The sequence below is a fragment of the Gouania willdenowi genome, chromosome 4 (assembly GCF_900634775.1).
Source record: "Gouania willdenowi chromosome 4, fGouWil2.1, whole genome shotgun sequence".
Classification (NCBI taxonomy): Eukaryota; Metazoa; Chordata; class Actinopteri; order Blenniiformes; family Gobiesocidae; genus Gouania; species Gouania willdenowi.
In genome coordinates this window covers 20354525-20380594 of record NC_041047.1, presented here as the reverse complement: position 1 = coordinate 20380594, position 26070 = coordinate 20354525, and the positions used below count along the sequence as shown (strand labels likewise).

The 26070-nt window shown below is 38.8% G+C and overlaps 4 protein-coding genes across 5 annotated transcripts; 3 read left to right on the top strand and 1 right to left on the bottom strand.

Annotated features, from left to right (window-relative positions):
- Positions 1-40: 40 nt before the first annotated feature.
- fam32a (family with sequence similarity 32 member A) lies at positions 41-1951 on the bottom strand. Its single transcript, XM_028445011.1, has 4 exons — positions 1765-1951; positions 549-696; positions 348-401; positions 41-234 (listed from the first exon to the last, which is right to left on the bottom strand). Exons 1-4 carry the CDS (start codon positions 1836-1838, stop codon positions 166-168), a joined length of 345 nt encoding a protein of 114 aa, XP_028300812.1. The 5' UTR covers positions 1839-1951; the 3' UTR covers positions 41-165.
- A 791-nt stretch (positions 1952-2742) lies between these two features.
- On the top strand, positions 2743-4396 carry mrpl54 (mitochondrial ribosomal protein L54). The gene is made up of 3 exons (XM_028445090.1): positions 2743-2968; positions 3147-3303; positions 4169-4396. Exons 1-3 carry the CDS (start codon positions 2842-2844, stop codon positions 4299-4301), a joined length of 417 nt encoding a protein of 138 aa, XP_028300891.1. The 5' UTR covers positions 2743-2841; the 3' UTR covers positions 4302-4396.
- A 1439-nt stretch (positions 4397-5835) lies between these two features.
- malt2 (MALT paracaspase 2) lies at positions 5836-13402 on the top strand. Its single transcript, XM_028444408.1, is given in 17 exon segments — positions 5836-6043; positions 6543-6709; positions 7001-7131; positions 7213-7369; positions 7448-7632; positions 8268-8364; positions 8645-8695; positions 8880-8966; positions 9056-9259; positions 9835-10012; positions 10097-10171; positions 10280-10413; positions 10578-10727; positions 10834-10991; positions 12116-12253; positions 12961-13260; positions 13262-13402. Coding segments are annotated over 17 exon segments (2466 nt in total). The 5' UTR covers positions 5836-5903; the 3' UTR covers positions 13376-13402.
- Positions 13403-14508: 1106 nt separating this feature from the next.
- Positions 14509-23120, top strand: safb (scaffold attachment factor B). 2 transcript variants are annotated; one of them, XM_028444407.1, is made up of 21 exons: positions 14509-14805; positions 15055-15151; positions 15837-15955; positions 16051-16245; positions 16322-16381; positions 16463-16502; positions 17262-17670; positions 17964-18007; positions 18098-18207; positions 18287-18436; positions 18999-19087; positions 19220-19269; positions 19369-19442; positions 19530-19672; positions 20495-20594; positions 20966-21165; positions 21242-21389; positions 22096-22169; positions 22328-22386; positions 22644-22698; positions 22803-23120. In XM_028444407.1, the coding sequence occupies exons 1-21, from the start codon at positions 14662-14664 to the stop codon at positions 22915-22917; spliced, it is 2475 nt and encodes an 824-aa protein (XP_028300208.1). In that variant the 5' UTR covers positions 14509-14661; the 3' UTR covers positions 22918-23120. The 2 variants fall into 2 exon arrangements, with proteins under 2 accessions (XP_028300208.1, XP_028300207.1); XM_028444406.1 differs by having other exon boundaries at positions 17964-18016.
- Positions 23121-26070: the final 2950 nt, after the last annotated feature.

Genomic DNA, 26070 nt, shown 5'->3' with positions numbered 1-26070 from the left:
ACACTATTTACCAATCGTGGCAGTGAATGAAATAAAAGAATTGCAATATTCAGTACACCTTTATTGAACACATGAGGAATAACAATAGACTGATAATTAGCGGAGCATCAGTCAGTTGTGATATTATTATAAAAAAGACTCGAAAAACAAACAGTTGCTCCTCTTCTACTTGGTCCAGCTGACTTTAGGGATGTCATAATGCTCTGTCAGGTTGTCCAAGTGACGATTAAAGTCCTGGCAATAAAAAAAAATACAAAACATTTCAATACTATAATTCTACATGTTTGTACCAGAAGCAGTGATAAACTCCTAATATTATACATGGTTTAGTTGCGTCGAATCTTTACCTCCACTCTGTGTTTGTGTGTTTTCGATGCTTTGTTTAAAATCCGTTCCATTTGCTGGAAAAAAGGAAACAGTGCATAAATACAACAGATATTCTAGACACAAAGTAAACTTTAAAGATGAAGTCAACTTAGGTGTAGCTGAGGAGGGAGTGAACAATGGAAATAGTGGTTCTTTGAGCACACTGGTCTGCAGTAACTCACTCTTTTCTCCTGCATCTTGTCAAAGGCGATCTGTGCGGGTGTCCTTTTGTCGATGTAGGCCTTCTTAGATTTCAGCTCCTCGTTGTTGTTGTCGTTGGCAACTGCCTGCTCCAGGCGTTCCTTCCTCTCTTTATCCTTCTTCTTCTTCCTAAATGGAAAAATCGAATCAATAATTTCAACCAAACATCTGTCGACAGCCTGACAGTAGATGTGTAGAAAAAGCAATTACAAATATGAGAGGAAAAGGAAGATTCCTGGAAATGTTAAACTTGTAATTCAATTTAGCGTGTTTACTCTGCAACACAACAGATACCGACTTTCTTATAATCCTTATACATGTTTCAGATTCCTTGTCTTGATTAAAGTTTTTACTGGCTTGTACTTGATATATCTGGTTCACTAACTGCTTTTGCTCAGTCTGCTAAGTGATGCACATTGTTTTGCTTTTTTTGCTTCAACACATTACTAAGGTCGTTTATTGACATTAGGATAACTCGTGACATCAAACTTCTAAGTTGTTTCAGTGTTTAAAATAGAATACATCTTTTATTTAGTTTCTGACGTTTGTTAGTAATAATTGTATCTTTGCTACGCTGACATAGCTACAAGTAAACATAACATGTCAAGCAGAAAAATATGTGAAAATCTTATTTTGTAAGTCAGATTTTGTTTAATAACCTACACAGAAAGGCTAAAGCATCACAAGCTAAGTGTTTCTAGCAAACAGGCTACTAGTGTTCTGGGTCAACTGGTGACTGTTTTATCTTAAGACTAATACGCCAAATGCTAGCAGACTTATCTATTTAGTAGAGTTGTTTTTGCCACAAAAACCCAGACTATGTGATCTTACAAGAGTTTCTTTTTATTTGTTTGTCATTATTAATGCATCTAGTGTTTAACGTCGTCGATGCTACCGACTAACCACTCACAGATGCTAAAGCTGCTAAAAGCTAACATGTTTAGTAGCTGTATTGCTAGGCGTTATATGGTAACGCCACAAATCTTTAGGAAAGAATACAATTATATAAGCGAATAATATAGCGACGTTTCTGGCCTTCAGTTCTTCGCATTTGCAACAGAACTTGAATTTGATCATCAATTTACATGGATTCAAAATGAACGCCAACACCCACACTACTGTTGACGATTTGCTTTTTTGTGTATTTCCTCGATTGACAACATTTTAATCATTATTTATTGGCAGTCCTGTACCTACTTTTTACCAGCCGACATATTTCCCATGCCTTTAAGCTTCAGGGCGCTCTTCTGAACTCCAGAATACTCGGACATCTTCCTCGAGATTCAGCTCAAGCCTCTTCTAATCTCGGGTGTTCTTTTTCTTCTTCTTCTTCTTCTTTTTCTTCTTCTTTGATTTTCTGGCGACTGCGAACGATTTCTTCTTCGTGTTGTCTTTGTGGTAGAAATGCAGCAGTGACAAGGGCCATTACTGCCTCCTACTGAGTGTAGGTCAGGTGACTCTCCTTATAACTTTTTTTTTTTTTTTTTAATTATCAAATAATAAAAACATTACCAAAAAAATTACAAAAATACAAAACACAACCTTGACAATCAAGAACTAAGCAGAAAGTATATTTATTATATTACATTTTATTATATTATATTATATTATATTATATTGCATTGCATTGCATTGCATTGCATTATATTATATTATATTATATTATATTATATTATATTATATTATATTATATTATATTATATTATATTATATTAATATTAAACTTTTGTTCGGAGGCGTAGAGCAGCCAAAGGGGAAAATATATTTATTTATATTATATGAACTACATAATGATATTGTACAAACATTATATTATATTGTACAAACAATTTAATAATGCTATTGTACAAACATGTTATATTGTACAAACATATACTTATAATGTACAAACAATATAATATCACATTGTACAATATAATTATATTCTTCGTACAATGTCATGTTTGTACAATATAGTGATCTAAGTTGTATTTTTCCCTGTGGCAGCTCTACGTTTCTGTACTTTTGATATGACGAAACCCATTAAAATTAATTTATTTAGCCTTTAGAGCTAACGGCAAACACAAATACCTTGTTCTTCAAATTCTTATATAATATTCTTAGAAATCTACGGGCTTGCCGCTTTATAACGTAGAGCCCTGCAGTTCGCCCTCCTGTCCACACGGGGGCGCAACACACTCTGCCAGTGAGGGGGAGATGAAACACACACCGGAAGCAGGGTGAACTACGAATGTCAAACTGTCGCATGGTGATCTTACTTTGTCTTCAGCTAATATGTCAGGGTGTCGTTTATTTAGCGTGGTTGTGTTAACGAAATGCATTAAAAGCAGCCGTGCACCGCTGTTGTGTTCACCTAGTGTGCTGGACAGAGTGCAGAGGTGTGGATATGCCAAGAAAGTTGGTGAGTAAAGGATTTGCTTATACAAACAAAATATAAACCCCGTTGCACTGCTGTGACCAGGCACTGAAAAATCGTATTATTGCAAAGTATTTTAACTTCATGGTGTATTTTCGGTGCTCCCTTCCATCCCATTGTTTTCTTGTTACTGGTACTTAAAGCGTCTCTCCTTGTGTTGTAGTGGGTAAAGGAAAAGGTAAAGGTATGGTAAAGGAGGAGCTGAAAGGTCCAGAGGTGTGTACAGACCCTGTCAGACTCACCTCATATGCAGTCGGAGCCAACATCTATAAACAAGGGGAAGACCCCAAACTGAAGCCTTTTGAAGAATATCCTGAGTGGTGAGAGGAAACCCTTCGATCCATTACCCTGTACTCAACATACAATCCAGCACCTGTTGTGTGGATTTTTAGTCTGGTTTAAATGACTTTGTCACATGTAAAAAGGCTTTAGCAGAGATACATTTAAAACATGTAGGATGTAGGATGTAGGACCCTCAAAGCCTGTTATTGGACACTTTGTTGCAGGTCATCTGTTAGAAATTTATTCTTTAAAAAAAAAAAAAAAAAAAAAGTAGTTGTATTTATTTTGGCACTTGTTTTAGCATTAAGTGGTTCCAGTCTTCATATAACAATGTTAAATGTGTGCGATACTCATGGGTAGTCCATGATAACACCAAGATATGGTGGCTGTGCTTGAAATAGGATATCTATTGTATTATATTTTGGGACTGTTTCTTATTTGAAGTTACATATTAGGGCTGAACGATTAATTGCATTTGCGATATTCTCGCAATATCACTAAACGCGATTTTCTAATCGCAAAGGCTGCAATTTTTTAGTTTTTTAAATTTTTTTCTTGTACTGTCCTGTTAAGTTCAGAGAGTGTTTAAGAACTGCAGTCCACGTTTACATGTTTCATGAAATGTGAAGTTAGTTAGTTGAAGAGGTAAATCCACACATTTGTTTGCTTTAAATTGTATATTTTATATTTATTTAAAGTTGAAATAAATCTGAAATTGTTTATTATGAAACAGATTAATTTATTGCTTGTGTATATTGTAAAATACATGACAAGAGGCCCTTGAAAAAAATAATCTCATATTAAATTGCAATATTTAGGAAAAGAAAATTGCAATTAGGTTATTCTCCAACATTGTTCAGCCCTATTACATATCTTCCTTTTCTCACACTGTCTTTCCTCCAGGTTGTTCAATCTGAATCTGGGGGAGCCGAAAAAGCTGTCAGAACTAGAACCAGACAGCTGGGAATACTGGAAAAGACTGAGGAAAGAGAACATTTGGCGTCATAACAGATTGCATAAAGGGAAGAAGTTTTAGTTCCTTCTTCCTTGAAGTTTAACTCTGGACTGAAGAAATGTGGCTGTGACCTTTAAGAATGACGTCAAGTTCATTAAAAACAGGTTTTTCCATCATCACTATGATTCTTGTCATTCAGTTGTTGGTTTTCCAGAAGTCAGGCAGTGTGTTGTGATAACTAAACTTTTTTGTTTTTTGTTTTTGATGGACCATTTTGTATTGAACCAGGAAGTACAGCACTGATCATGCTAACTAAATAAAAGCTTCTGTGTATAAATGAATGCTGTTTGATTCATTGCTTCAGAGGGAAAACGTTACTCTTATGACAATTGTACATATACTGGTATATGATTTAGTATAGCAGTGAAGCCATAGCAGCAGTTCTCACTACTTTCCACAGTAATAAATTATTAAATACTCTTGACAGTTTTATTTGACATCATTAACTGCAGTAAAACCATAGTCACACTCATAAATATCAAGTGGTTAGCCAACATTGTAGCTTCATGGATATCTAATTACTTTTGCAGCACTAATGCACCACAATAAAGTGCATACAGTGTATATTAGCCTTCATTTTAAGCATTAATATTATCTAGTGTGAGTGAATTTTGCACGTTCTTCCATAGTTTCCTATGTTTTCATCAGATTGAAATGAGTATTTAGTACAGTCATACCTTCTGCAACATCACATGCGATAGAGATGCCAAACAACTCAAGTTAAGGCTTTTAAAATTTAGGTAGGTTCAGTACTTTGCATTGTCTTTGCCTGTGTTGCTATGACAACCCCATATGCAGGCTATGGTCCTGTAGCCAGCAGAGGAAATTAGAAGCACAACTGTGGAGGAGTGGCTGACAAATGGCTTTAGGTGCCTTTTTTTTTTTTTTTTTTTTTTTTAAACATAGAAAGCTGTCTTGTTCTCTGTCGCTCAGAGGTTATGTTCACCGGTGGCTCGGTAAGTTCCACATCCACTGACTCTTAACATATCTGTGATTATGTTTATTTCACTGAAAATGATTGATACTACTTACAACCTTTGAAATTATTTAAATGTGACGACTGCACACAATAGGCAGGATTTTTTTTCTCCTATACAAACTGTTAGTCAGTAGAATAGTATTAACCTTGGTGCTTGCGTAAATGGAATATATATATATATATATATATGAATATAATTCCAATAGGGTTAGCCCTTGTCACCCACTATCATCCCATAAAAACAGAATCATTCTCAATTTTCTTAAATGTATTTAATGACAATATTGCCGTGCAAACCTGAGATGATGCTACACAGTATATGACAGTATAGCAACATTAAAAAGCTTAAAGATAAAACAAAAATGTCAAGCTGGTGGTAATACTAAACAAACAATTCCCTTTTAAACTCAATTAGTTGTTTTTTTAATCAAAAACTAAAAGTACATCAGAACACAAAGGTAATGCAGTAGTATATGTAAATATTTTACCTTTTTTTTAAGGATGGATGGCTTTAAAAAATCACTTTCATCTTTAAACCACAATCTTTGCTTTCTCTTCTTTATGCGTCCAGGTATTTGCCTGAAACTCTCACTCTCACTTTGGCTTCCAAATCACCAGTTGAGGATCAATTTATAGAATATAATATGAATGTGGAAAAAATGAACATAGGCAGTCTCAGGGAGGAAGAACTGATGAAGTTGGCTAAGATGTTGGATAGGTCCACCTGTGGATGGAAGGAACTCGCCAACGCTGCGGCAGCTCATGATCCTAGATTTCGCTGCAGGTAAGACACTATATTCTAGTTCAGGAAGTTACTACTCTAAGCTCTTTACTTATCCTTATCATTTTATTCATTTAAACTGCTGTATGTTTAGGCTGCAGGTAAGTTTATTAAAGGCAAAGCTATTTTACAATATATATATATATATATATATATATATAGCTTTGTGTGCTTTGTTCTCTTGCACTTCTGCTTCCTGCTTTCCACTAACATTTCCTTTCAATGTGATGTTAGTGTTTATTCATTTTTAAAACTTAATGTTATATATTCATCAATCTTTTTTTCTTCTGTCTCTTCCTTTAATTTACAATGTTGATTATTTTTTCTTTTTATTATGATGTTTATTATTTTTATTATATTATTTTGATGTATTTATTGGTCTATGAGCAAAAATCTGATTAAAATGTTTTGAAAATTGTTTGAACATGGAGGTTGTGATATTGTGGGGCTTCATTCTGGCATGTTCCACATGACTAGTGTCCCATTGAAATGTTCCCTGCAGTGAAAGGGAGAGAACCAGCTGCTCCATGCAGGTACTGAGTGCTGCAGGAAGCCCAGCTCGCTTCCTCCTGGCCTGGCTGGCTGATCGGTCCTGTTCTCTGGACTTTCTGCTTCATTGTCTGAAGAAGATTGGCCAAAAGGAAGGAGTGCAGTTCCTCACAGCTGCAGGTACAGAGCTAAGTAATAGCTCCACAGACAAGTACCAGAGAATATATCAGTTGCGCTTTATTTCCACACGTTTTTTTTTTTACCATCATTCATTCATTTTATTGTTTAGTCAAACATTATTTAGCTGTTTATGGGTTTTAGTAAAGCATGGATTCACATGAAAATAAATAAAAAATCTACATGAATGTAGTTATCTTGTAAATCTTTTTTTTAACTCCTTTTGATTACAAAGATGTTTAAAAACAAAAAGTTCTTTGTGTACGTGTGTGTGGGTGCGTGCGTGTGTTTTAGTGGCTGTGCAGATCCAGATCACAGTGCAGCCTCAGTCCCAGCAGGCAGTGGTGGGCAGCGTAGTGAAGTTGAGCTGCAGAGCGTGTGGTCCACCTGATCTCACCTACCAGTGGTTCAGAGGCAAAGATGAGGTCTTTTTTCACATTACATACAATACATTGTGATTATGATGTCATTTTGTCTCATTGTGATTCTGTTTACTCACTTTCCAGATTCATGATAAAACTGGGGACTCCCAGGACCTGGTTTTGTCCCCTTTACTTCCATCCCACCAAAGTCACTATATCTGCAGGATCAACCATGGAGAAAACTATATCTTCTCTCAATGGGCTCATGTGAGCGTGATCGACTCTTCAGTTGCCAGTCCAGGTACCTCCGTCTCTCATCCTTCATTGTCCTGGTTTGTCTCCATCACCTGATATACATCATGTGTTTGTTTCGTGTCAGGCAGCAACAGTATCTTTTCACGCACCGAGAGTAGGCTGCGGATCACCCTTCATCCACTTTCTCAATCTGCATCCGAGGGCGAGAGTCTGTTTCTGGAATGCAAAGTGGAGGCAAGCCCCCCTGCCCAATATGAGTGGTATCATAACATGGTGGCCATGTTTCAGCATAAATCAAGCTCCCTCAAAGTGAGTTGTTTTCCAGCTCTTTATCCAGCTGTGGTTCATATGGGCTATAGTGTCCTGCGTATTTCAGGGAGTCAGCTGTCCTCTATAGGCTTTCTGGAGAGATTCATAGTGATACGTTCAATAGATTCAGGTGTGTTGAAGTAAAGAAGAGCTTTCAAATGTGTGTAAACCTTCAGGAATGAGGTAGACTCCCTTGTTTTTTAATGAAGTTTAGAACTAAAAAACCAAAATAAAGAATATTCAGTGACACTTTACTCAAAGTTTTATACATAAGGCTGAAATTACGCTGTCATTAAGTGTTGTTTACTAAATTATGACACCTTTGGAGCTATGTTGGCATTTTTTTGGGTTAGGTAGAGGGATCTAGTGGGGTTAGTTAGGGTTAGGGGTCAGGGGCTAGGGTAACGAAGGTTTAGGGTTAGGGTAACGAACGACACTTAATGACGCGCCTTCATGGCACCTTATTCATGCTAAAGATAGGTGTCATGTCATAATGACAGCATAATGTCAGCCTTATGTTACCAAGAAGGGCTCACATCAGTGACTAAAGTGGTCCAATTCTCATACATACATGACATCATGTATTATTATATCCTACAGTTTCCTGCTGGTGTTTTATCCTCTTTATTTGATAGATCCCATGTGTGACCACTGCGCACAGAGGACAGTACAGATGTAAAGTGTTTAACCTGTATCACCATGCATGGAGCGACACTGCAACAGTCATTGTCGGTGAGTTTAAAAAGCAAAAGGTGAATGGGTATAAAACGAGGAAATAATGCTGAGAATTTATGGATGGATGTGACTTGATAGAACTGTCAGATTTCATTTGATTATTTTTTTTATTTATTTCGAACATAGGAAACAAAAAAAAAAAAAAAAAGATTTGCAATTCAGTTTACATTTCCAAAATGGTGTGGGAAGAAGTAAATACTGAACAGATAATTCAATGCTTCAATAAAACTGTTTCTACTGCACTGTCAGCTGTTCCTCTTTTTCACTTTACAAACAGAACCCAGTTCCATAACAGAGTCCTCCTGGGTGGAAATTGATCGTGGTTATGGTAACGTTTTTTTTTCTGGTTCCATATTATTTAAAAAGAGATGCAAAAGTTGTTCCTCTGTTCATGTTTGCTGTTTGATTTGCGCCTCTACGCCCTTCCTGCACGACAAAATCCAACTTTAAAAATGGTGACTCTAAAAGTCAGCAATAGATAACAGTCAGTCTTTGTTATTGTGTACCCCTAGATTCAAAGGAAGTCCACAGATCAGCCGCTGAACTTGATCCGCTGCATCAGACCCTCAGCCCACCCTCATCAGCCACAGAATTCTATGGTAAACAAAAACAAACTACCGTCCAGTATCAGCAGATGTAAATATAGATGTTAAATAATGTGAGTGTAATGAATCTGTTTTTTTATTAGCTACAGACAAAGTGGCGCTCCTCATTGGTAACATGCACTACCATCACCACACTCAGCTAAGTGCTCCCATTGCTGACGTCCATGAGTTGGCCAACCTGCTCAGACAGATGGACTTCAAAGTGGTTTCCCTGCTCAACCTCAACTTGCAGGAAATGCACAGGGCTGTCACTGGGTTTCTTTTGCTGCTCGACAAGGGAGTCTATGGTTGGTCTATAACAGTAACCCCAGATAAACAATGTTAAAAAAAAACAAGCACAAAGCCGAATAGATTCTTTAAAGTGAAGATAATACGTTTAAAGATTTTAATAATAGTAAAAAATAGACCTAAATTTCATTTATATAGTCATTTTAAAACATTTTTTAGAGGACTTTCACATGGGTACTTCTCATCCTATTCATGTATTTTTACTGGAGTTTGTTTATTTGTTTGCCTATTAGCAGGATTACATCGAAAGTATTAAATGCATTTTGACTCAACTTACACTTTCACTCCAACTGTTAATGTAGAAATTGTAGATAAAAAGATACATGTTTTTGGACCGGTGGAAAACCAGAAAACTGAAAAAAAAAACCAAAGTAGACTCACCATGGCAAACAGATGAGGATGTAGCGCCAGGGAGTAAATACATCAGTCTATTCCTCAAAGGCACTCAGTTTGAATAAATGAACAAATAAATACATGCTTGATATTAAATTGAAGGTAATTGAAGTTTAGATGGAAATCTGTTTTGCTCTGTAATCAAAGGGATTATTAGAATATTATTGTATTGGTTCTGCAGGGCTGCTATATTTTTCTGGTCATGGCTACGAGAACTACGGCAACAGTTTCATGGTTCCTATTGACGCCCCGGCCTCCTACACATCAGAACACTGCTTGTGTGTTCAGGATATCTTGACCAGGATGCAGGAGAAAGAAACAGGACTCAACGTGTTTCTGCTTGACATGTGTCGCAAAAGGTTTGGAGGAGATCTTTAGTTTGTCCAAATGATTTTCGTTTGCTGGGCATTTTTCTGTGAAGTGCTTTTTTCTTCTTCTTCTAGAAACCCATATGATGATGTCATTGTACAACCTGGCCTGCTGAAGGTGACAGCTGACATAGTGTTCGGTTACGCCACGTAAGATGACTCGTTTTTTAACATCACCAACTACAGTTGTGTGTAAATCTGGGATTTTCATACAAAGTTCTCTTTTTTTGCCAACAATTTCCTTTCTTTTGTGCTCAGATGTATTGATGCTGAGGCTTATGAGGTGAAGAGGGAGGAGAGGGAGATCTCAAACGGCATCTTCATTAGCTTTCTCAAGCAGCGAGTTAGTGAAGATGAGAAGGTGACTGTTATGCTTGACAGAGTTGCTGAAGGTAAAGCAAACACAATAAACCAAGTTACACCAACTGTCCACTCTGTTAGCCAATGAAGACATACTTACATACATTATCTAGACTCGTGTGGCAGGAGGAAGTGAAGCTGGAATTGATTTAGTGGCTAATTAATCATGATATATAAATGTTGTTTATTTTTCTAGATATGGGTCGTTGTAAGATCACACAAGGAAGACAGGCTTTGGAGCTGCGCAGTAATCTCTCTGAAAGACGTTCTCTTACTGATCGTATACAGATCACATATTGTCCTACTTCCTATTCAGCACGAAACCAGAACTGGGCCAAAGCTCATGGTACAGTTTTGAAAACTACTAAGTCAATTATTAAAGGACATTAATGGGGTTGTAATAATTTCTGATCATATTCTTATCTCACCAACCTTAAATTATTTTTTCATAGACCTGCCGCTGATCCAGTCCCTTCAGTTTGAATGTGGAGTAAAAGTTCAGCTTGGGTTTGCTGCAGAATTCTCCAATGTCATGGTTATTTACTCTCGCATACTTGAGAAACTAGAAGAAATCTCATTCTGCTCTGCTCAGCTTACTGATTTTCCAGAGGTTTGTTTGTCAGTACACTATTTATTATCAAATGTACTTGATTGTGTTACTATCAGAGGGCTTCAGCTCTGGTCCTAAGGAGGTAACGCCCTACTTGTTCACTTTCATAATCTTCATTTGATGTCTCACTATGGGATGTACGCCCTTGATGCAATTCTCAGAAGCAACAATGTCATTACGCCAATCCTGATTGGCTAGTGAAACGTATCCGTCCGCCGCAGGTAGTGCCACCTACCATGAGTAGTTCTCACTCGGAGCATATTTCGTGTCCACTAGTGGCTCAACTGTCTGCAGTCAAACCTTTTTTAGCCTCCGTCGCTGGGCGCTGTTAGTCCGGCACTTGTTCCTCAGTCACACCAGACTAACCTTGTCTCTGCGCTCGGTTTAGCACTGCCCTCGACGCCCCACCATGCCTGTCGAGCTTTCCTGGATGGTTAACACACCAGTTAACGGCTCGATTTAACTGCCTCGATGCCCCACTTTGGCTGTCGAGCTTCCGGACGATTAACACACCAGTTTACGGCTCACCAGACAACCCTTCTTGCTTGGGGGAGTGAGAAGAGGTGCTTACTTTGAATGGCGTAGTACCGTAAGCCTGCGCTACTTATGGTAGGCACTACCTGCAGCGGACGGATACGTTTCACTAGCCAATCAGGATTGGCGTAATACGATTGTTGCTTCTGAGGGCTGAAGCAGGGGCGTGCATCCCATAATGTGACATCTCACTCATAATACTCAGAGAACTGGGGTTATGTAAATAAACTTGAGTTTTAAATGTATCCTTAAGTTAGCCCACAACAGTGTAGCGTGTTAGTGAAAGGTAGGCTTGAATTATCATGATTACAATTGTAGTTTGGTTCAATTTATAATAAAACACAAGCTACGAGATACTTAGAGTATATGATCCAGAGCTGCCCCTCCCTCAGCAAAGGTCGCTTCCACCAGGATACGTTCAAAAGACTGAAAAGTAAGCAAATAAAACCTGATGTGCCCTTATTGTAATGTGATGTGATATGGAATCAATCTATATACAGTGACCTAATTCAAATACATTTTGTCTTTTGTAAACGCAGACACACACATGCACTCCCACTAATACATTAATTTTCCTATTTCTTTGGCAGGATGTGGATGTCGACCTGAAGAAGAGTAACCAGGAGACTTTGCTGGAAGCAGGCAGTTTGTTAATGATAGAGGGGAACCTTCCTCCATCAGAGAGTTCTGTTCTATACACACGTGTCAGCAGCCTGCAGAGATTAAAGGTCACACCTTCTTTAGCTTTTGGTTTTTAATTTTCAGCACTTTGAGTGTCTGGTTTGACAGTCGAAGATATATGATCACCTACTTATAGCTGTCGATTTGTCAAAATGTATTTGTCAAACAGAGCAGTTTGATCTCATGTGTGCCGCAGAATATTGGCGGGAAACACAAGCAATCCAACACGTAAATAAGTATGTGAGGCAGGGACAATATCCAGGCAATCAGCAACACTGTGACAGATATCAGTCCCTACAGGATCTTCACTTCAATTCCCTTGATCTTTCGAAGAATTTTTATTTAATTTGGGCAAAACTTGAGTGAAAATGTAAATAAAAATGCAGAACTTTGGAACATTTTTCAACAATATGAGATTAGAAATGACTGCCATCATGTGATAAAAGCATGGGAAAACCGTGAGCCCTGCAAATATTGTGGAGTGCCATTGAGTTTGTGTATTTGGAGGAGCTAGGATATCTACAACTGAATAAGTTGGTAATTTAAACAATAATTCATGGTTTCTCTGCATTTTTACTTTCTACTGCGGGCCAAATTGGATACTCTAAACGGCCGGATTTAGCCCCCGAGCTTTGTGTTTTACACATGTGCTATGAAAATATTGAAGTCTCATACACTTTGATTGGATTTCATGAGATGAATATTGGACTGTGATACATTTGCGAACATTTCCCTCTGTTCCTGTGTGTTACAGAAGGAGCTAACGTTCACCGTGTGTCTCCATTACACTTACTCTGATGTGGATGATGAAATACAGGAGAGGCAGCTGGTGACAGTCGGCAAACCACTCGTCGCCAAACTCAAACTTCATGAACTCAAGGCGTTTGAAACCAACTCTGGCTCTTCGTCTTTCACCCTCGACTCCTTCAATGTTCCTGAATGTTCCTCCCTTGGAGACGGATTGACCTCAGGAGAGGCTCTAACCATCACTAATACACCAGAGGAAACAAACAGCCCAGAATTATTAGATGCCCCCAAACCTCTTGTTGCCAGCTAAATGTCTGCCACACAGCCAAGTAAATAATACCAAATACATTTTTAGTGACATGCACCATTTACATGTCAAATCAATCTGTTTAACACATTTCTTACAAACAAGTGCATCATAATTTGCTTTACATTAATAGACAAAAAATGTAACTGATTTAAAAATGTGTAACTTTCCACATTAACTATGAATCTAACTTCTTCTTGTGCTTTTTTTTTTTTTTTTCTACTTGTCTGCACATGCTGTCAAAGGTCAACACCACAGGAAGTGCAATCATTATGAGACAGCAACGCATATTTTGTTATTGCAATAAAATACATTGATTTATTTTATTGCTTAATTGTGACCATCACCAGCCCTCCCTAAGGAAGGGTAAGAAATCTTTTATTATAGGGAGGATATAAAAAGGGAGAGCAGTGTTACACCTAAGTGGAGGGGGAGGGGGAAGGACCCAGGAACTGCCTTGGGCCCGCAGATGCAGCCAGGCCAGCAGAAAGAGCGGGGGCCAGGGAGCCCCAGGCAACCCCCCCCCCCCCCCCCCGCGGCCGAGCAACCCCCCAGATGCCCCCAAGATCCCAGGCCGAGAGGCAGCCACCGCCCCCCCACACACACATCCGAGGAAGCCCCAAGCAGCCGAGCACCCAGCGCATCCCCCCACCGACCCCAACCCCCAACTCCAAGCCCCCCCGCCAGCATCCAGCCCCCCCACCCACCCACACCCAAGCACCCAACCCCCCGAGGGAAGGGCCCAGAGAGCCCCCCGCCCGAGACCCCAGCAGAGGAGCCAAGGCCCCCGCCCAATGTTACAATTCTGTAACATTAACCTTATTATACTTTTCACTAAATGGCATTTTCACAAATGTTAATATACAAAACAGAAACCGCTGCTTTCTATTTTTGAAAATGAAGTCAAGCAAGATATGAAAACCATCAAACACTCCACTAATATGAAAGCCATTAAGATTTTTGATTTATGTGTTCTCTTCAATATTTTTGTACAATGTTTTACTCTGAAGCTGTACCTCTGTATGTTTGTCCCCCTGGCTGTTATTATTGCAATATTTGTGCTGTACTGTTTTATATTTTTGAATAAAGTTTGAAGAAAAAAAATGAAGTGTAATTTATTGATACTTTTGTAACCATGGCTTTAATATTGCACCAATATCGCAAAAGGTGTGCTTTTAAAATGTGTTTAAAGCGCCTGTGTTTACGTGTAGTACAGGGCTTTACCTGTGGCGGCACTATCACCCTACTGCGCATGTCCAAAGACGTTACACCGCTTCTTCGCCATTTTGAAGCTGCTGGTGCTTATAGAAGCGTCGAGGTGATTTCCTTCACAGCGCATAAGACAAGGTTTTACAGTGTGCGTTTGGATTCCAGAATTAGGAGTATCCACGAAGCAAACTAATGGCCAACTCTACAGCGGAGGCGGAGGTCCTGGCGGTCCGCAGGCTTTCGGAGCTCAGAGTCATCGACCTAAAGGCCGAGCTGAAGAAACGAAACCTGGACACCACGGGCGTCAAGAGTGTGCTATCTGACCGTTTAAAAAAGGTTTGCACTGTAGTCTACTACACACAGAAATGGTATTGATAATAACTGTTTGCAATGAACGTTGTGAGATTTACTTAATTACCAAAGCTGCCTATCTTTATGCTAGTTTGCTGCAGAGGCCTGTTGACCTGAAGGGTGTGCTAATGCGCTATGCTAGCTGGTTAATATTGAATCATAAATGCTCATTAAGCACATTGCTGTTGTAAATTTGACTTGAACCATCTAGCTTTTACTGCTTTGCTCAAACAGGCAATTGTGGAAGAAGGAGGGGATCCAGATGAGATCAGCGTCACCCAGGAAACAGTGCCAAAGAAAGCTAGTGTGACACCCAAACGTGGTGCTAAAGGTACTGTGTGTGTGAGAAGGGTGATACTAAAACCTGGAGACTGCGTGCACAGGTTTCAATATCACCAAGTTTATCATTGTACCATTTGTTAGAGATACTATCTTTTACCAGGGAGCAAATATTTATTCCTGGTTATTGGTTTACAGAGTTTTATTGGGTTTTACAAGCGATTATTTCCTACTGCTCGTAAATCCATTCTTCTTATTTATTTATTTTATTTATTATTTAAAAGGTTACCTCAATCAGATGTAGCTTTCGTTCATGTTTATAACAGGAACTATGCACAATGATACAATATTTATAAACTTATGAATATGCAGTAGGAACTACTCACCAGTAAATAAAGCCCTATTAAACTCCAGAAAACAATAACCATTAATAAATATTTGCTCCCTGGTAAAGATAGTAGCTCTAATCTCTTGTGTGACAACACGGATGTTTGTGAGTCCTCGTCAATTATGTTACTATGTTATTAAAATGTAAACATATGCAGGTCTGGGAAATTCTCTTGATTTGAATTATTTTTCAATAATGTTTTACATTCATGTCGTGTTGATAAAATGTTAAATATTCGATCTGTTGTCCTTTTGCAAAATGACTAATGTATCTGATGTATTTCACATTTGAATAAATTGTCAGACCTCCCAAAAAAAGACCTTGTCTGAAGTAAGCTTCCGTTGTGCAGAAAACAAGCCAGACAATGGGGAGCCTGAGGACAGCAACATTGAGGATAGTAATATCGAGGAAAGCAACGTTGAGGACAGCAACATTGAGGAAAGCAACGTTGAGGAAAGCAAAAAAGAGGCAAGCAACGATGAGGCTCTTACACTTTAAAGGAACATTTGCAGCAGTAGGACTTCAAATGTTTAACAAGTGTTATTTTGTTGTTGCTTCTTCAGGACACCCGGGAGGAACATGACAACGTGCAAGAGATGGACATCCTGCAAATGAGTGTTGTGGATGAGACTGAGAATGACGTTGAAATGGCAGCAGAGGATCTTGAGGAAGAATCTGACAATTTTTACAGAGATGAAGCCATTTTAGATGACGATGATTACAGGGGATTTGATTTGGATGATGGAAGAGGACCAGAGGTGATTGCTTAACATAGAACCTTGCCTCATATGTGTAAGTCAACAGCGTCTAACATTCTTCTCTGTATTTTAACAGATGGAAGATGCTGAGCTTATGGACAAAGATGAAAATATGACCTATTCATCAGAAAATGTGGTATGATTTAAACTAATTGTGATGAAAAATCATCTAAAGGTTCTTCAAACCTAATTTTTTTAAATATATTTTGTCTTTAAGGCTCATGATCTGGATGCAGATGAGACGAATGAAAACACAGGTACCGTAGAGCAAAGTTCTCCAAAGGTTTTAGGTGTTGAGCTTGGAAGTGCAAACAGACTGTTTAATTTCAATCAGAAAGAGAGACTGGAAGTCCAAAGGAAATTGCTCTCTTTGTGCAGAAATATGGCTAACCACTGACGATGGTTTCATCATAAGAGTCCGATCAGTGTAAACTGTTTTTGTCACCTGATTAAGTGAGAGTGGTTAACAAATTGATGCACAGTGAAAGCAATTGCATTCTACGGTCGGGGGCTTTAAGCTGTTGCAGGTATTTCTAGGTTGCCACAGAAGATGAAGCTAAAGAAGATTTCCTCAAGACTGATTGATCAACTCTGATAACTTTTTAAAGACTTTAAAGAAAACAACTGGATGTGAAGTTACTGGACTGAAAAGAACTCCTGCAGAATGCACATGGACTTAGTAAAAGCTGGAAGAAGACTGGCTGCTGTGACTTTTGCCCACAATGCTGATTTTGTGGCACTCTTCTGCGTTGAACTCTTTGTCTGCTGGCTATCAGGTGAACAGAGTGAACTTGTTGAGCTTGAGAACTGAGCTTTAGCACCTGTAGTTACTTGGTTGCCCTCCAGCCTTTGGGTCCTCTTCCAGTCTCTCATTAGGGTGATCACGTTAATGCTTAAAGAGCTCACAGCAGGGGTCACAAGGTTCCTAATCCAGGACTTTCCAGTTCCTCCTTTACCATTGATGTGTTTCAGAAGTGATTAAACTCTGTGCCATTCTATTCCTGTTAAATCCGTAGAAAATGACAAAGTAGCCGGGTCTTGTTTATCTGAGCCGCTTTACGAAGATGACCACGCGAGCCACGAGAGGAGCACAGAAGAAGAGCAGGGCGCCACCACCGGAGAGGCAAACAGTGTGTCCACCATACCTACCTCAGGAGAAGTGGCCAGCGACGGGGATGTTGTGGAGACCAACACCACCAATGAGGACGGGGATGCCAAGGATGTCCCAGAAGAGACTGTTGATGGTGAAAAAAAACTCTCGCAGGCTGTTAGTGTAAGCGAACAGGGCAGCACGGGTGAAACCGTAAGTTCAGAAACGGGGTCTAAGAAGGGTGAGGAGGATGAGAAGATGGAAGAGAAAGCTGCTGTGGATTCAGCCTCGACACTCAAAGAGTCCTCAGTAGAGGGCGATGATCAGAAAAAAAGGTTTGTTGCATTCTGTATCTTAGAAACCACAGTGGTTATCTCTGTTGCATTGGCCCCTTTGTGCTATAGCAAAAATTGGATTCTTCCTTTGAAGGTAAAATGGGTGCATTTCACCGTTTACTTCACTCGCCTATCCCTTCTTAAGGGTTTGTCTTTCAATCTTAAGCATATCATGGGACATGATGGATTGATTAGTGTTAAAATGCATAAAACCACTAAAGAAAAGAAAAAAGATTTTTCCTACAGGTTCCAGATTCTGGATCCTTACGGGTTTCTCCTTTTCCTATCCTTAGCACTGAGGAACAAGATACAAAGGCAGAGTCGAAAGAGGAAAAGGGTGAGAAAAGTAAAAAAAAAAAAAAAAAAAACATTTTTAACTGGAAGGACTTTTTTCCCCCAGTGGCCATAAATGGTTTTGTGTGTTTAGCTGCTGAAGATGGTGCTGCAGCAAGCAGTAGTAAAAATTTGTGGGTCAGCGGCCTTGCTTCCACAACAAGAGCAACTGATCTGAAGACACTCTTCAGCAAATACGGCAAGGTTTGTCTATTCAGACGTGAACGCTGTATTTCACCTGGACAATTGCAATCAATGATTTATACTTATTTACTTATTGCAGGTCATTGGAGCTAAAGTTGTGACTAATGCTAAAAGTCCAGGAGCTCGTTGCTATGGATTTGTCACCATGTCATCCACTGATGAGGCCACCAACTGCATCAGCCACCTGCACAGGACTGAGCTGCATGGGCGGATGATCTCTGTGGAGCGGGTGAAGGAATTGTTCTTTTTTTTCCAAAAAAATAAGCATTTTCTGAAAATTCAGCACCACTGGGTCTGACAACAGCTTTTGGAATCAAAGTTTGGATCCCAAACATATGTTAAAAAAACAAGCTTCTCGGTATTAATGCTAAATTTGCAGCTTTAAGTGCACTGAATGGGACACATGGACTTAGAGACTAATTACAGGAGTTTCTATAAAGAAGTCTTCATGTAGTTAAGGTTTTCATGAATGCAGATCTTTTATCAGCATATAAAAGGATTTAAGTAAAATACTTGGCACTTTTTTCACCATTTTATACATTAGCTTGTAGAGATATTTGCATAAAAGGACAAGCATTAGACTAGTTCTACAGGCTCGGTAACCATAAATGACTTAAAATGTGGTGCTGTATAATTAAACAAAAGCAGCCACTGTTTTGGGTATTCCCTATTGCAAAGAAAAGCAAAACACATTTCTGGGGTGTACAGAGTTTAGTAGCAACTTATTTTATTCTGTATTATTGAAAGACGTGTATCATCTACTCAAAAATATTCTTGTGTAAAAATTGCAGGCTAAAAATGAGCCTGCAGGGAAAAAGCCAGCAGACAAAAGCGACCCTAAGAAGGGCCCTGAGGACAGGAGACAATCGACAGACTCCAAGTAAGAACTATTGATAAAAAAGGCTTAAAGCAATAGTTTCCTATAAACACATCTTTTATATGTGTGATAACAATGCAGGCAATAAATATTGTTACATTTTTAATATTGACTGGTATTGAATCTTTTGCTCAGGGCTGAGGGTAAAGATGAGAAACCAGAGGGAGAAGGCACTGATGGCAAGGGTGAGACAAAAAGACTTTGCCATCTAAAATGTGACAAATAGAAGAAGGCAAATAACTGAATTGGATCATAATGTGTTTTCATTTGTTTCCTGCTGACAGGGCAAAATGAGAGGACTGTTGTTATGGACAAATCAAAAGGAGAACCTGTGATCAGTGTCAAAAGCAAAGAGAGGGTAAAGCTTGTTTTCATTAAACAATCCCTATTTGGTATATATAACATTATCAAATAATTGTTTTATTTTTATTTTTTTGAATTTCAGAGTTCAAAGACACGTGACCGCAAGTCCTCCAGTAAAGAATCGAGGGAAATCCTGTCTTTTGACCAAATCAAGGAGCAGAGGGAGCGAGAGAGGCAGCATCAACGTGAAAGAGAGATGAGAGAGATGGAGCGACGCAGAGTCCCGTAAGGATGCTGATTAAAACAATCAATAAGATAAGGATGTCCCAATCCCATATTGATATAGGTCCGATATCAGCAAAAAATGGGATTAGATTATCGAATTATATTGGTCTGAATCTAAAATTTCCGGGTTTTTTCAGGGTTTGATGGTTCAGACTTGCTGGGTTAAGACCGTCTGAAACTGGCCTTTAATCCCTTTTGGGATGTTTTTGACAGATGGGCGGGGAAAATGACTGCAGTCGTTCTTGTGTGTGTGTGTGTGTGTATATATATATATTAACATTGAAGAGTATTTAACTGAAACAATGCACAAAAAAACAAACTGTTTTGAAGTTAGTTGGATATTGGACATATTAGGCCAAAAATGGTCAATAGCTTCAATAGTTTTTGACCAACATATACGATACAAACAATGCTATATCGTAATTACAACCATATACAGTACATTGCATTTCTCCTGTTTCCAATTCACAACTGCATAAGTGCCATTTGAGCAGTCTTTAATGGCACAATGTGGGCAGGGCATTAGGACTAGGAACGTGTGATATTTTATCATTTATGATTTAGTAAAGGAGGTGGTTCCAGCGCCTCTAATTGACACGCCCCCAGTGTCTCAGGGCAGAGAGAACTGCTTGTTTTACATGATTTTGAGACCTAATTTTATATACTTAGCAATTTTTTTCATTTTTCAAATTTGGATCAGTGGTCAATGACATATTTCTGTGGTGTGACAAACTCTTTAACACGCTTTTTTTTTCTTTTTTCTGCTTTACATGGATTTTAATGATTATATTAAGTCGTTGATCTTCCTCCGTCCTCCCTTAGTGATCGCAACAGCCGTCCTGATCGTGAGCGAGAGCGGATCCGACTCTTCCGAGAGCGAGAGGAGAGGAACAACATGTTGAGGAAGAGACGCTGGTTGGAGGTACTGTCTCCTAATATATCTCTACACAAATAACACGTTGTTCTTCGCTCTTCTATTGGGGTGAAAAAAAACACATCCTGTTTATTTAAAATGTTTCAGTTTTTCCTGTTGTAGCTCCCTGGGACACAATGGAACCATTCCCCATTTTTTTTAAAGATATTGTGCTTTCCTTCATCAAGGAAAATTACCAGAATCTTTTGTGGTGTGCTTAGTTTGCTGAGTAACGTAACATTACAAAATGCAATGAAAGTGATTAACAATATGGCTTATTCTGTTCCTTTGTTAGATTCAGACATGCTTCAGATTACTGTACTTAGCTGTACTTATATCATCATTTCCGGATGGATTTTTCACTCTGATCCTCCCCTCAGGTGGAGAAGCAGCGCCTAGAAACAGACCGCATAGAGCGCCAGTTCCTGGAGCGTGAAAGACTTCGTATTGAGTACGAGAGGCGGCGCGAACAGGAGCGGATTCTCAGGGAGCGCGAGGAGCTCCGACGTCAGCAGGAGCAGCTGCGATACGAGCAGGAAAGACGACCCCCCATGAAGAGGCCATACGACATGGATGGAAGGTGATTATAGACGTTCTGTGACACCTTTACTGAAACACACGTGGTCAGTGAGTAACATTTGTTGGTTGATTTTTAGGAAGGATGACTGGCCTGAGAAGCGCGTGGCCATGGACGACCGCTATGGCCGTTACCAAGACTTTGATAACAGAGACCGAACTCGACTGCCTGGGGATGTGATGGACAGGAGAGATGGACGAGGAGTGGGCGGAGACAGAGATGGTCAGGTAAGAGTTGTATCACTCTATTTGTTGCTCTTTTAGTCTCAGAGACAAGGTCTCGGTTTATTTTTTTGTTTATTTGAATAAAGCATTAAAAAAAAGTTTAGCTAAACCTTAAAGAGGTCAAAATTAAATAATTAAATATAATTTCAACTACAAGAGGTTAAAATTAGATTATAACTAATGATTAAGATTAAAACCTTGGAGATACCTTGTAATTGTTGTTACTTGTATGGTCAGGCAACATCATTTAATGGATTTAGTGAAAACTAAAGCCTTGATCTTGGCATTAACAGTCAATAAGTTTGTTTCACATTAGTAAGTCAAAAGAAAATCCTTCTGTAGATAAAGGATTGAAGTCATTCCACTGCTCATTCTTTACTGGAGTTTATTTGTTGGTTTCCCAAATAGGCAGATAAGTTTCTAAATTGTTTCTAGAGTTGATTGACATTTAGAGAAGATCTCGGGGTGTTTGTATATGGAAGCAGGGAACCCCATTAGCAGTGAAGAACTGTTGGAAATGCAGTTTAAGAATGTGAAATATAGATAAGAAAACACAAATGTGGCATCATGGACTTTTGTAAGAGTAATCCTCTTTTTGCATTTACTGCTAATGACTTAAACTGACATTAGAAAGTATTAAATTAGGATGGCTGATTTCTACAGGAACCCTTTATCTGTTCTAGGAGTTTAATTATTTATTTTTTCCCAGCTGTTTTCGGAGCGTTCAGACAGACATGGACGAGACTCGTGGGGCGGAGGTTATGACAAGCGTATAAACTCAAGGTGAGCATCATGCTGAGCTGGGACGAGGCAAAACAATGTCCGACTCCCTCCCAAAAAAACACGTGTACTGACTAAACTTTTACTCTGTGAAAAATCCCAAAAAGCTGAACTACAATAAGCCCTCATTTCTATTTCTTTCTTTAATGTTGGTCACTCAGGGAAGGCGGTCGTGACTGGGACTCAGGTCGTAAGATGGATGGAGATCGATCCTGGCAGAGTAAGGCCATTCAACATTTGTTTCCATCACAACCAGTTACATTTGACTTCAGGGTTTTATCAATTCAGCCAGGAAATTTACTGCAAGCTTTGTCAAGAGATCATTTCTAATACTAAAGGTTTAGTCAGGAGGAGATGAAACCTGGTCTTTAGGGAGACGCAGCTGCCATGTTGCTGGTCACTGACATTGGTCTATACATATACAGTTGGTGTTTAAGTATTTAATGTGTTTTTGCATTGTTTGCTGTACGTTTTCAGACAGAGACGGTGCAATCCCAGGGCAGAGCCACATGGGACGTGGAGGAATGTCAGGGTAAATATGTGATCTGTGTTTAAGCTAATGCCATCATGTAGTGTTTCTTTGTACTTTAGACTTTATCTTTGTGTGCGTGTGTGTGTGTGTGTGTGTGTCACCAGCCGTGGGGGTTATATCAACACAGGAACCACACAGTCTCTCTCCGGAGCCTTAAACAGACAGAACCAGATGATGCCGGGCGGGATGCAGAGCGGAGCTTTTGGCAGACGATATTGAAATCCTCTATTGATTTTGTACATTGTGTTTGATGTAGGCATGATCTTATCTCTTCATTTTTATCACAATCCTCACGTTTTGTTTTCTAGTGACTTACTGTTCCATGATGATCACAAAGCCTAGAATTTGTTAGTGTTATGTGTGAATTTGCCGATGTGACAGTAATAAAGTGGGATATTAGACAACCGGCATTGTGGACCTAATTCCATTAGTCTGCTCTTTATTGTATACTTAAGTGAGTTTTTTTTTTCTTGCTGCTTAAAATAAAACAATGAAGGTTTTGCTTTAAAAATCAAATTTTGGAGAATTCACTACCTGTAGAGATTTGTAGTAAATGCTGTAATTTATTGCATTTTTCATTTATGGTTGCTTGTGTTTTTGCCTGAAATTAATGTTGATTTTGTCTGTTACAGGTGATAAATTTAAAATGAGTTATTTTTTTTCTTTTTTTTTTTAGTATCAGTTAAATGGCTTTGTGAGAAGTCCTGTTGCGATCATAGAGGATGCTACAATAAAAGCTGTTTTTCATCATTATGCTGTACACAGTGATTCTGCTGTAACCAACACTTCATTTATAATTGTTCAGCATTTAAGCAGAAGTGATAAATGTTTTGACCAACAGGTAACCAGTTTACCACATGGAAGCTTACACTTATCATACAGCATTCTTAATGTTAAATTACTTATGATTGATATTTCAGGAGAAATGGGGATTGCACTGCTGCCATCCAGTGGCTGTTTCAGACAAGAAGCTGTAGTCTTGAGTTTATTAAAAAATTGGAAGAAAATGATAACATGGTTTCCATTATGTCAATAAAATTGGGAACTGCTTAAAAACACATTAGATATCCCTTGTAAACTAAAGTTTGTTGTTTTTGGTCAGTCAGAGACGTTAAATTTGTATTTACTTAACTGTTGCACACTTCAGTAAACTCTTAAATGAATAACGGTGCACAGCCACTAATCCTGTACTGCTGCTTTCGGTTTTACTATCTAAAACACGTCAAACTCAAGGTCCGGGGGCCAAATCCAGCCCTTAAGATCATCTAATTTGGCCCGCAGGAGGAAGTAAAAGATGGAAAAAAGATGAATTATTGCGTAAATTACCAAATAATTCAGTTGTTTATCTCAGCACTAATTCAATTAAACTTCACAATGTTTGGAGAATTGAAATTTTCCTTGCTTTTATCATGACTGCAGTCATTTTAAATGTCAAATTGTTCGTAGGACTCAATTTTCCTAAAATTGTCACCAAATCAATCAAGTGTAAAAGAGAAAATTCTGCAGGGACTAATATGTCACTTATTGCTTGGATATTGTCGGTGCCTTAGATACTTTGTCATTTATATGTCGAAGTGCAAACTAGGGGAAATTGTTGTTGAAATTGCTTGTTTTCCAGCCTTAAATCTGCGGCCCACTTAAACTCAAACCACTTTGTATTTGGCCCCTAAACTAAAATGAGTTTAAACACCCCTGATCTCAAAAGAACTTCTCATAGCTGGTGTAACTACAGATTGTCCACTGGAGGTCACCAGAGAGCTGCTAAAGGCACCTGTTTTAATCTTATGACAGGTTGGATGATGATGAATACACAGACTAGAGCCTTTAGAGAACACAAACTAGTGACAAGCTCCAAAAATTCTCTTTGCCAGATATTCTCAGTCATTCTGATTATGGTCTCGACATCAATCGCACATTAAAGGTGCAAAGTCAGCAGCAGGAGGTGCTGTAAAACCAGCTTAAAGAGCTGAACATAGGGAATCATTTGCTGCGTTTGAAATTGCATACTAACGTACTACACACCTGTCTACTATTAGTATAATTAGGATTGATCATTCCCATGACTTATACTTCCAAGTTTCCCAAGATGCATTTTGAACCTACAATGACAAAAACCTGAAGCACGCCGAGGCTAAATATGTTAATTCGCCACCTTTGAAAGTTCTGAAAATATATTAAGCGAGAAAGTGACCAAGTAGAATATCATCATGTTGTCATTTGATCCATAAAACTCACGGAAACACATTTCATGCCGACATTTCTGAGATTTTCAGAGACCCGCGATTGTATCACTGACTAAACTTTCGGTTAACTTCAAAACAAAAGCCCTATTTACAAAGGTGTTAAAAACTAATGGACGACAAGAAGAGATGCTTTTGTTTTGAAACTGGTATGTTTGACTTTTAGCTTGATGGAAGATTATACGTTCCGCTCGCAATGCATCATGGGGCGGTTTAGTATGAGTAGTGTGCCCACCGTGCATAATGTCCTGATATAGTATACATCCGGGTATTTCTTGCATACTCAATCTTTCCATACTATCGAATTGCAATGCATTACCTACTCATTTTGACGTCAGATTTAGTACAGTAGTACGTTAGTATGCCATTTCGAACACAGCCATTGTTTTTTTTTTTGTTTTTTTTCTGATTCAGAATCAGTATATTGATCTGGATCCCCTCCAAAATGTATATTCATCACTTGTTCCTTATCCCATTTCAGATGTCCTAAAATGAATCAAAGTCTATTAGTTTTGGAGTTAGACTGTTCACAAACAATAAATTAAAAAAAACCTCATTGGCAGAGATAATAAAAACCCAAATGGAGTTTGCATGAATTGGATTCTCTTATGTCCATCAAAAATAGCCACAGCAGCAGCATAAAGGACATATATGAGCTGGTGTAATTTCAGGAATAAAATTAGAATTTTTAAGCCTGATTCACTCCTTCCGGATCTTAAATGGTTCGTCCCATGTGATACACACCCAAAGACATCAGACGAGCTCTGAGGCCAGAGCAGACGCCTCTGATGCTCACACAGTCACACTGAGGTCAGGGTGAAGGAATGTACACACAAATGCACACACTCACGCTGAGCTTCAATGTCACCCCTTGCTGTGCAACATCATTTACCCAGATTCCATTGAAAAGGACTGTATTCACTTTGGTTTGCAGAAGCTGAGTGGATCGCCCCTTTCCATCCCTCCTGTTCTTTTGTGTCTGTAGCACTTCTTTGATATAAATTAGGACTCAGTTCAAGCACTGGTCTTGCTTTGACTGTGTGGAAGTAACAGTTGTGTCCCAATGTCGATGTGCACATTGATAAAGGTGTTGAAACAAAACATGCTTAATGTAGACTGTCTGTAATTAGAT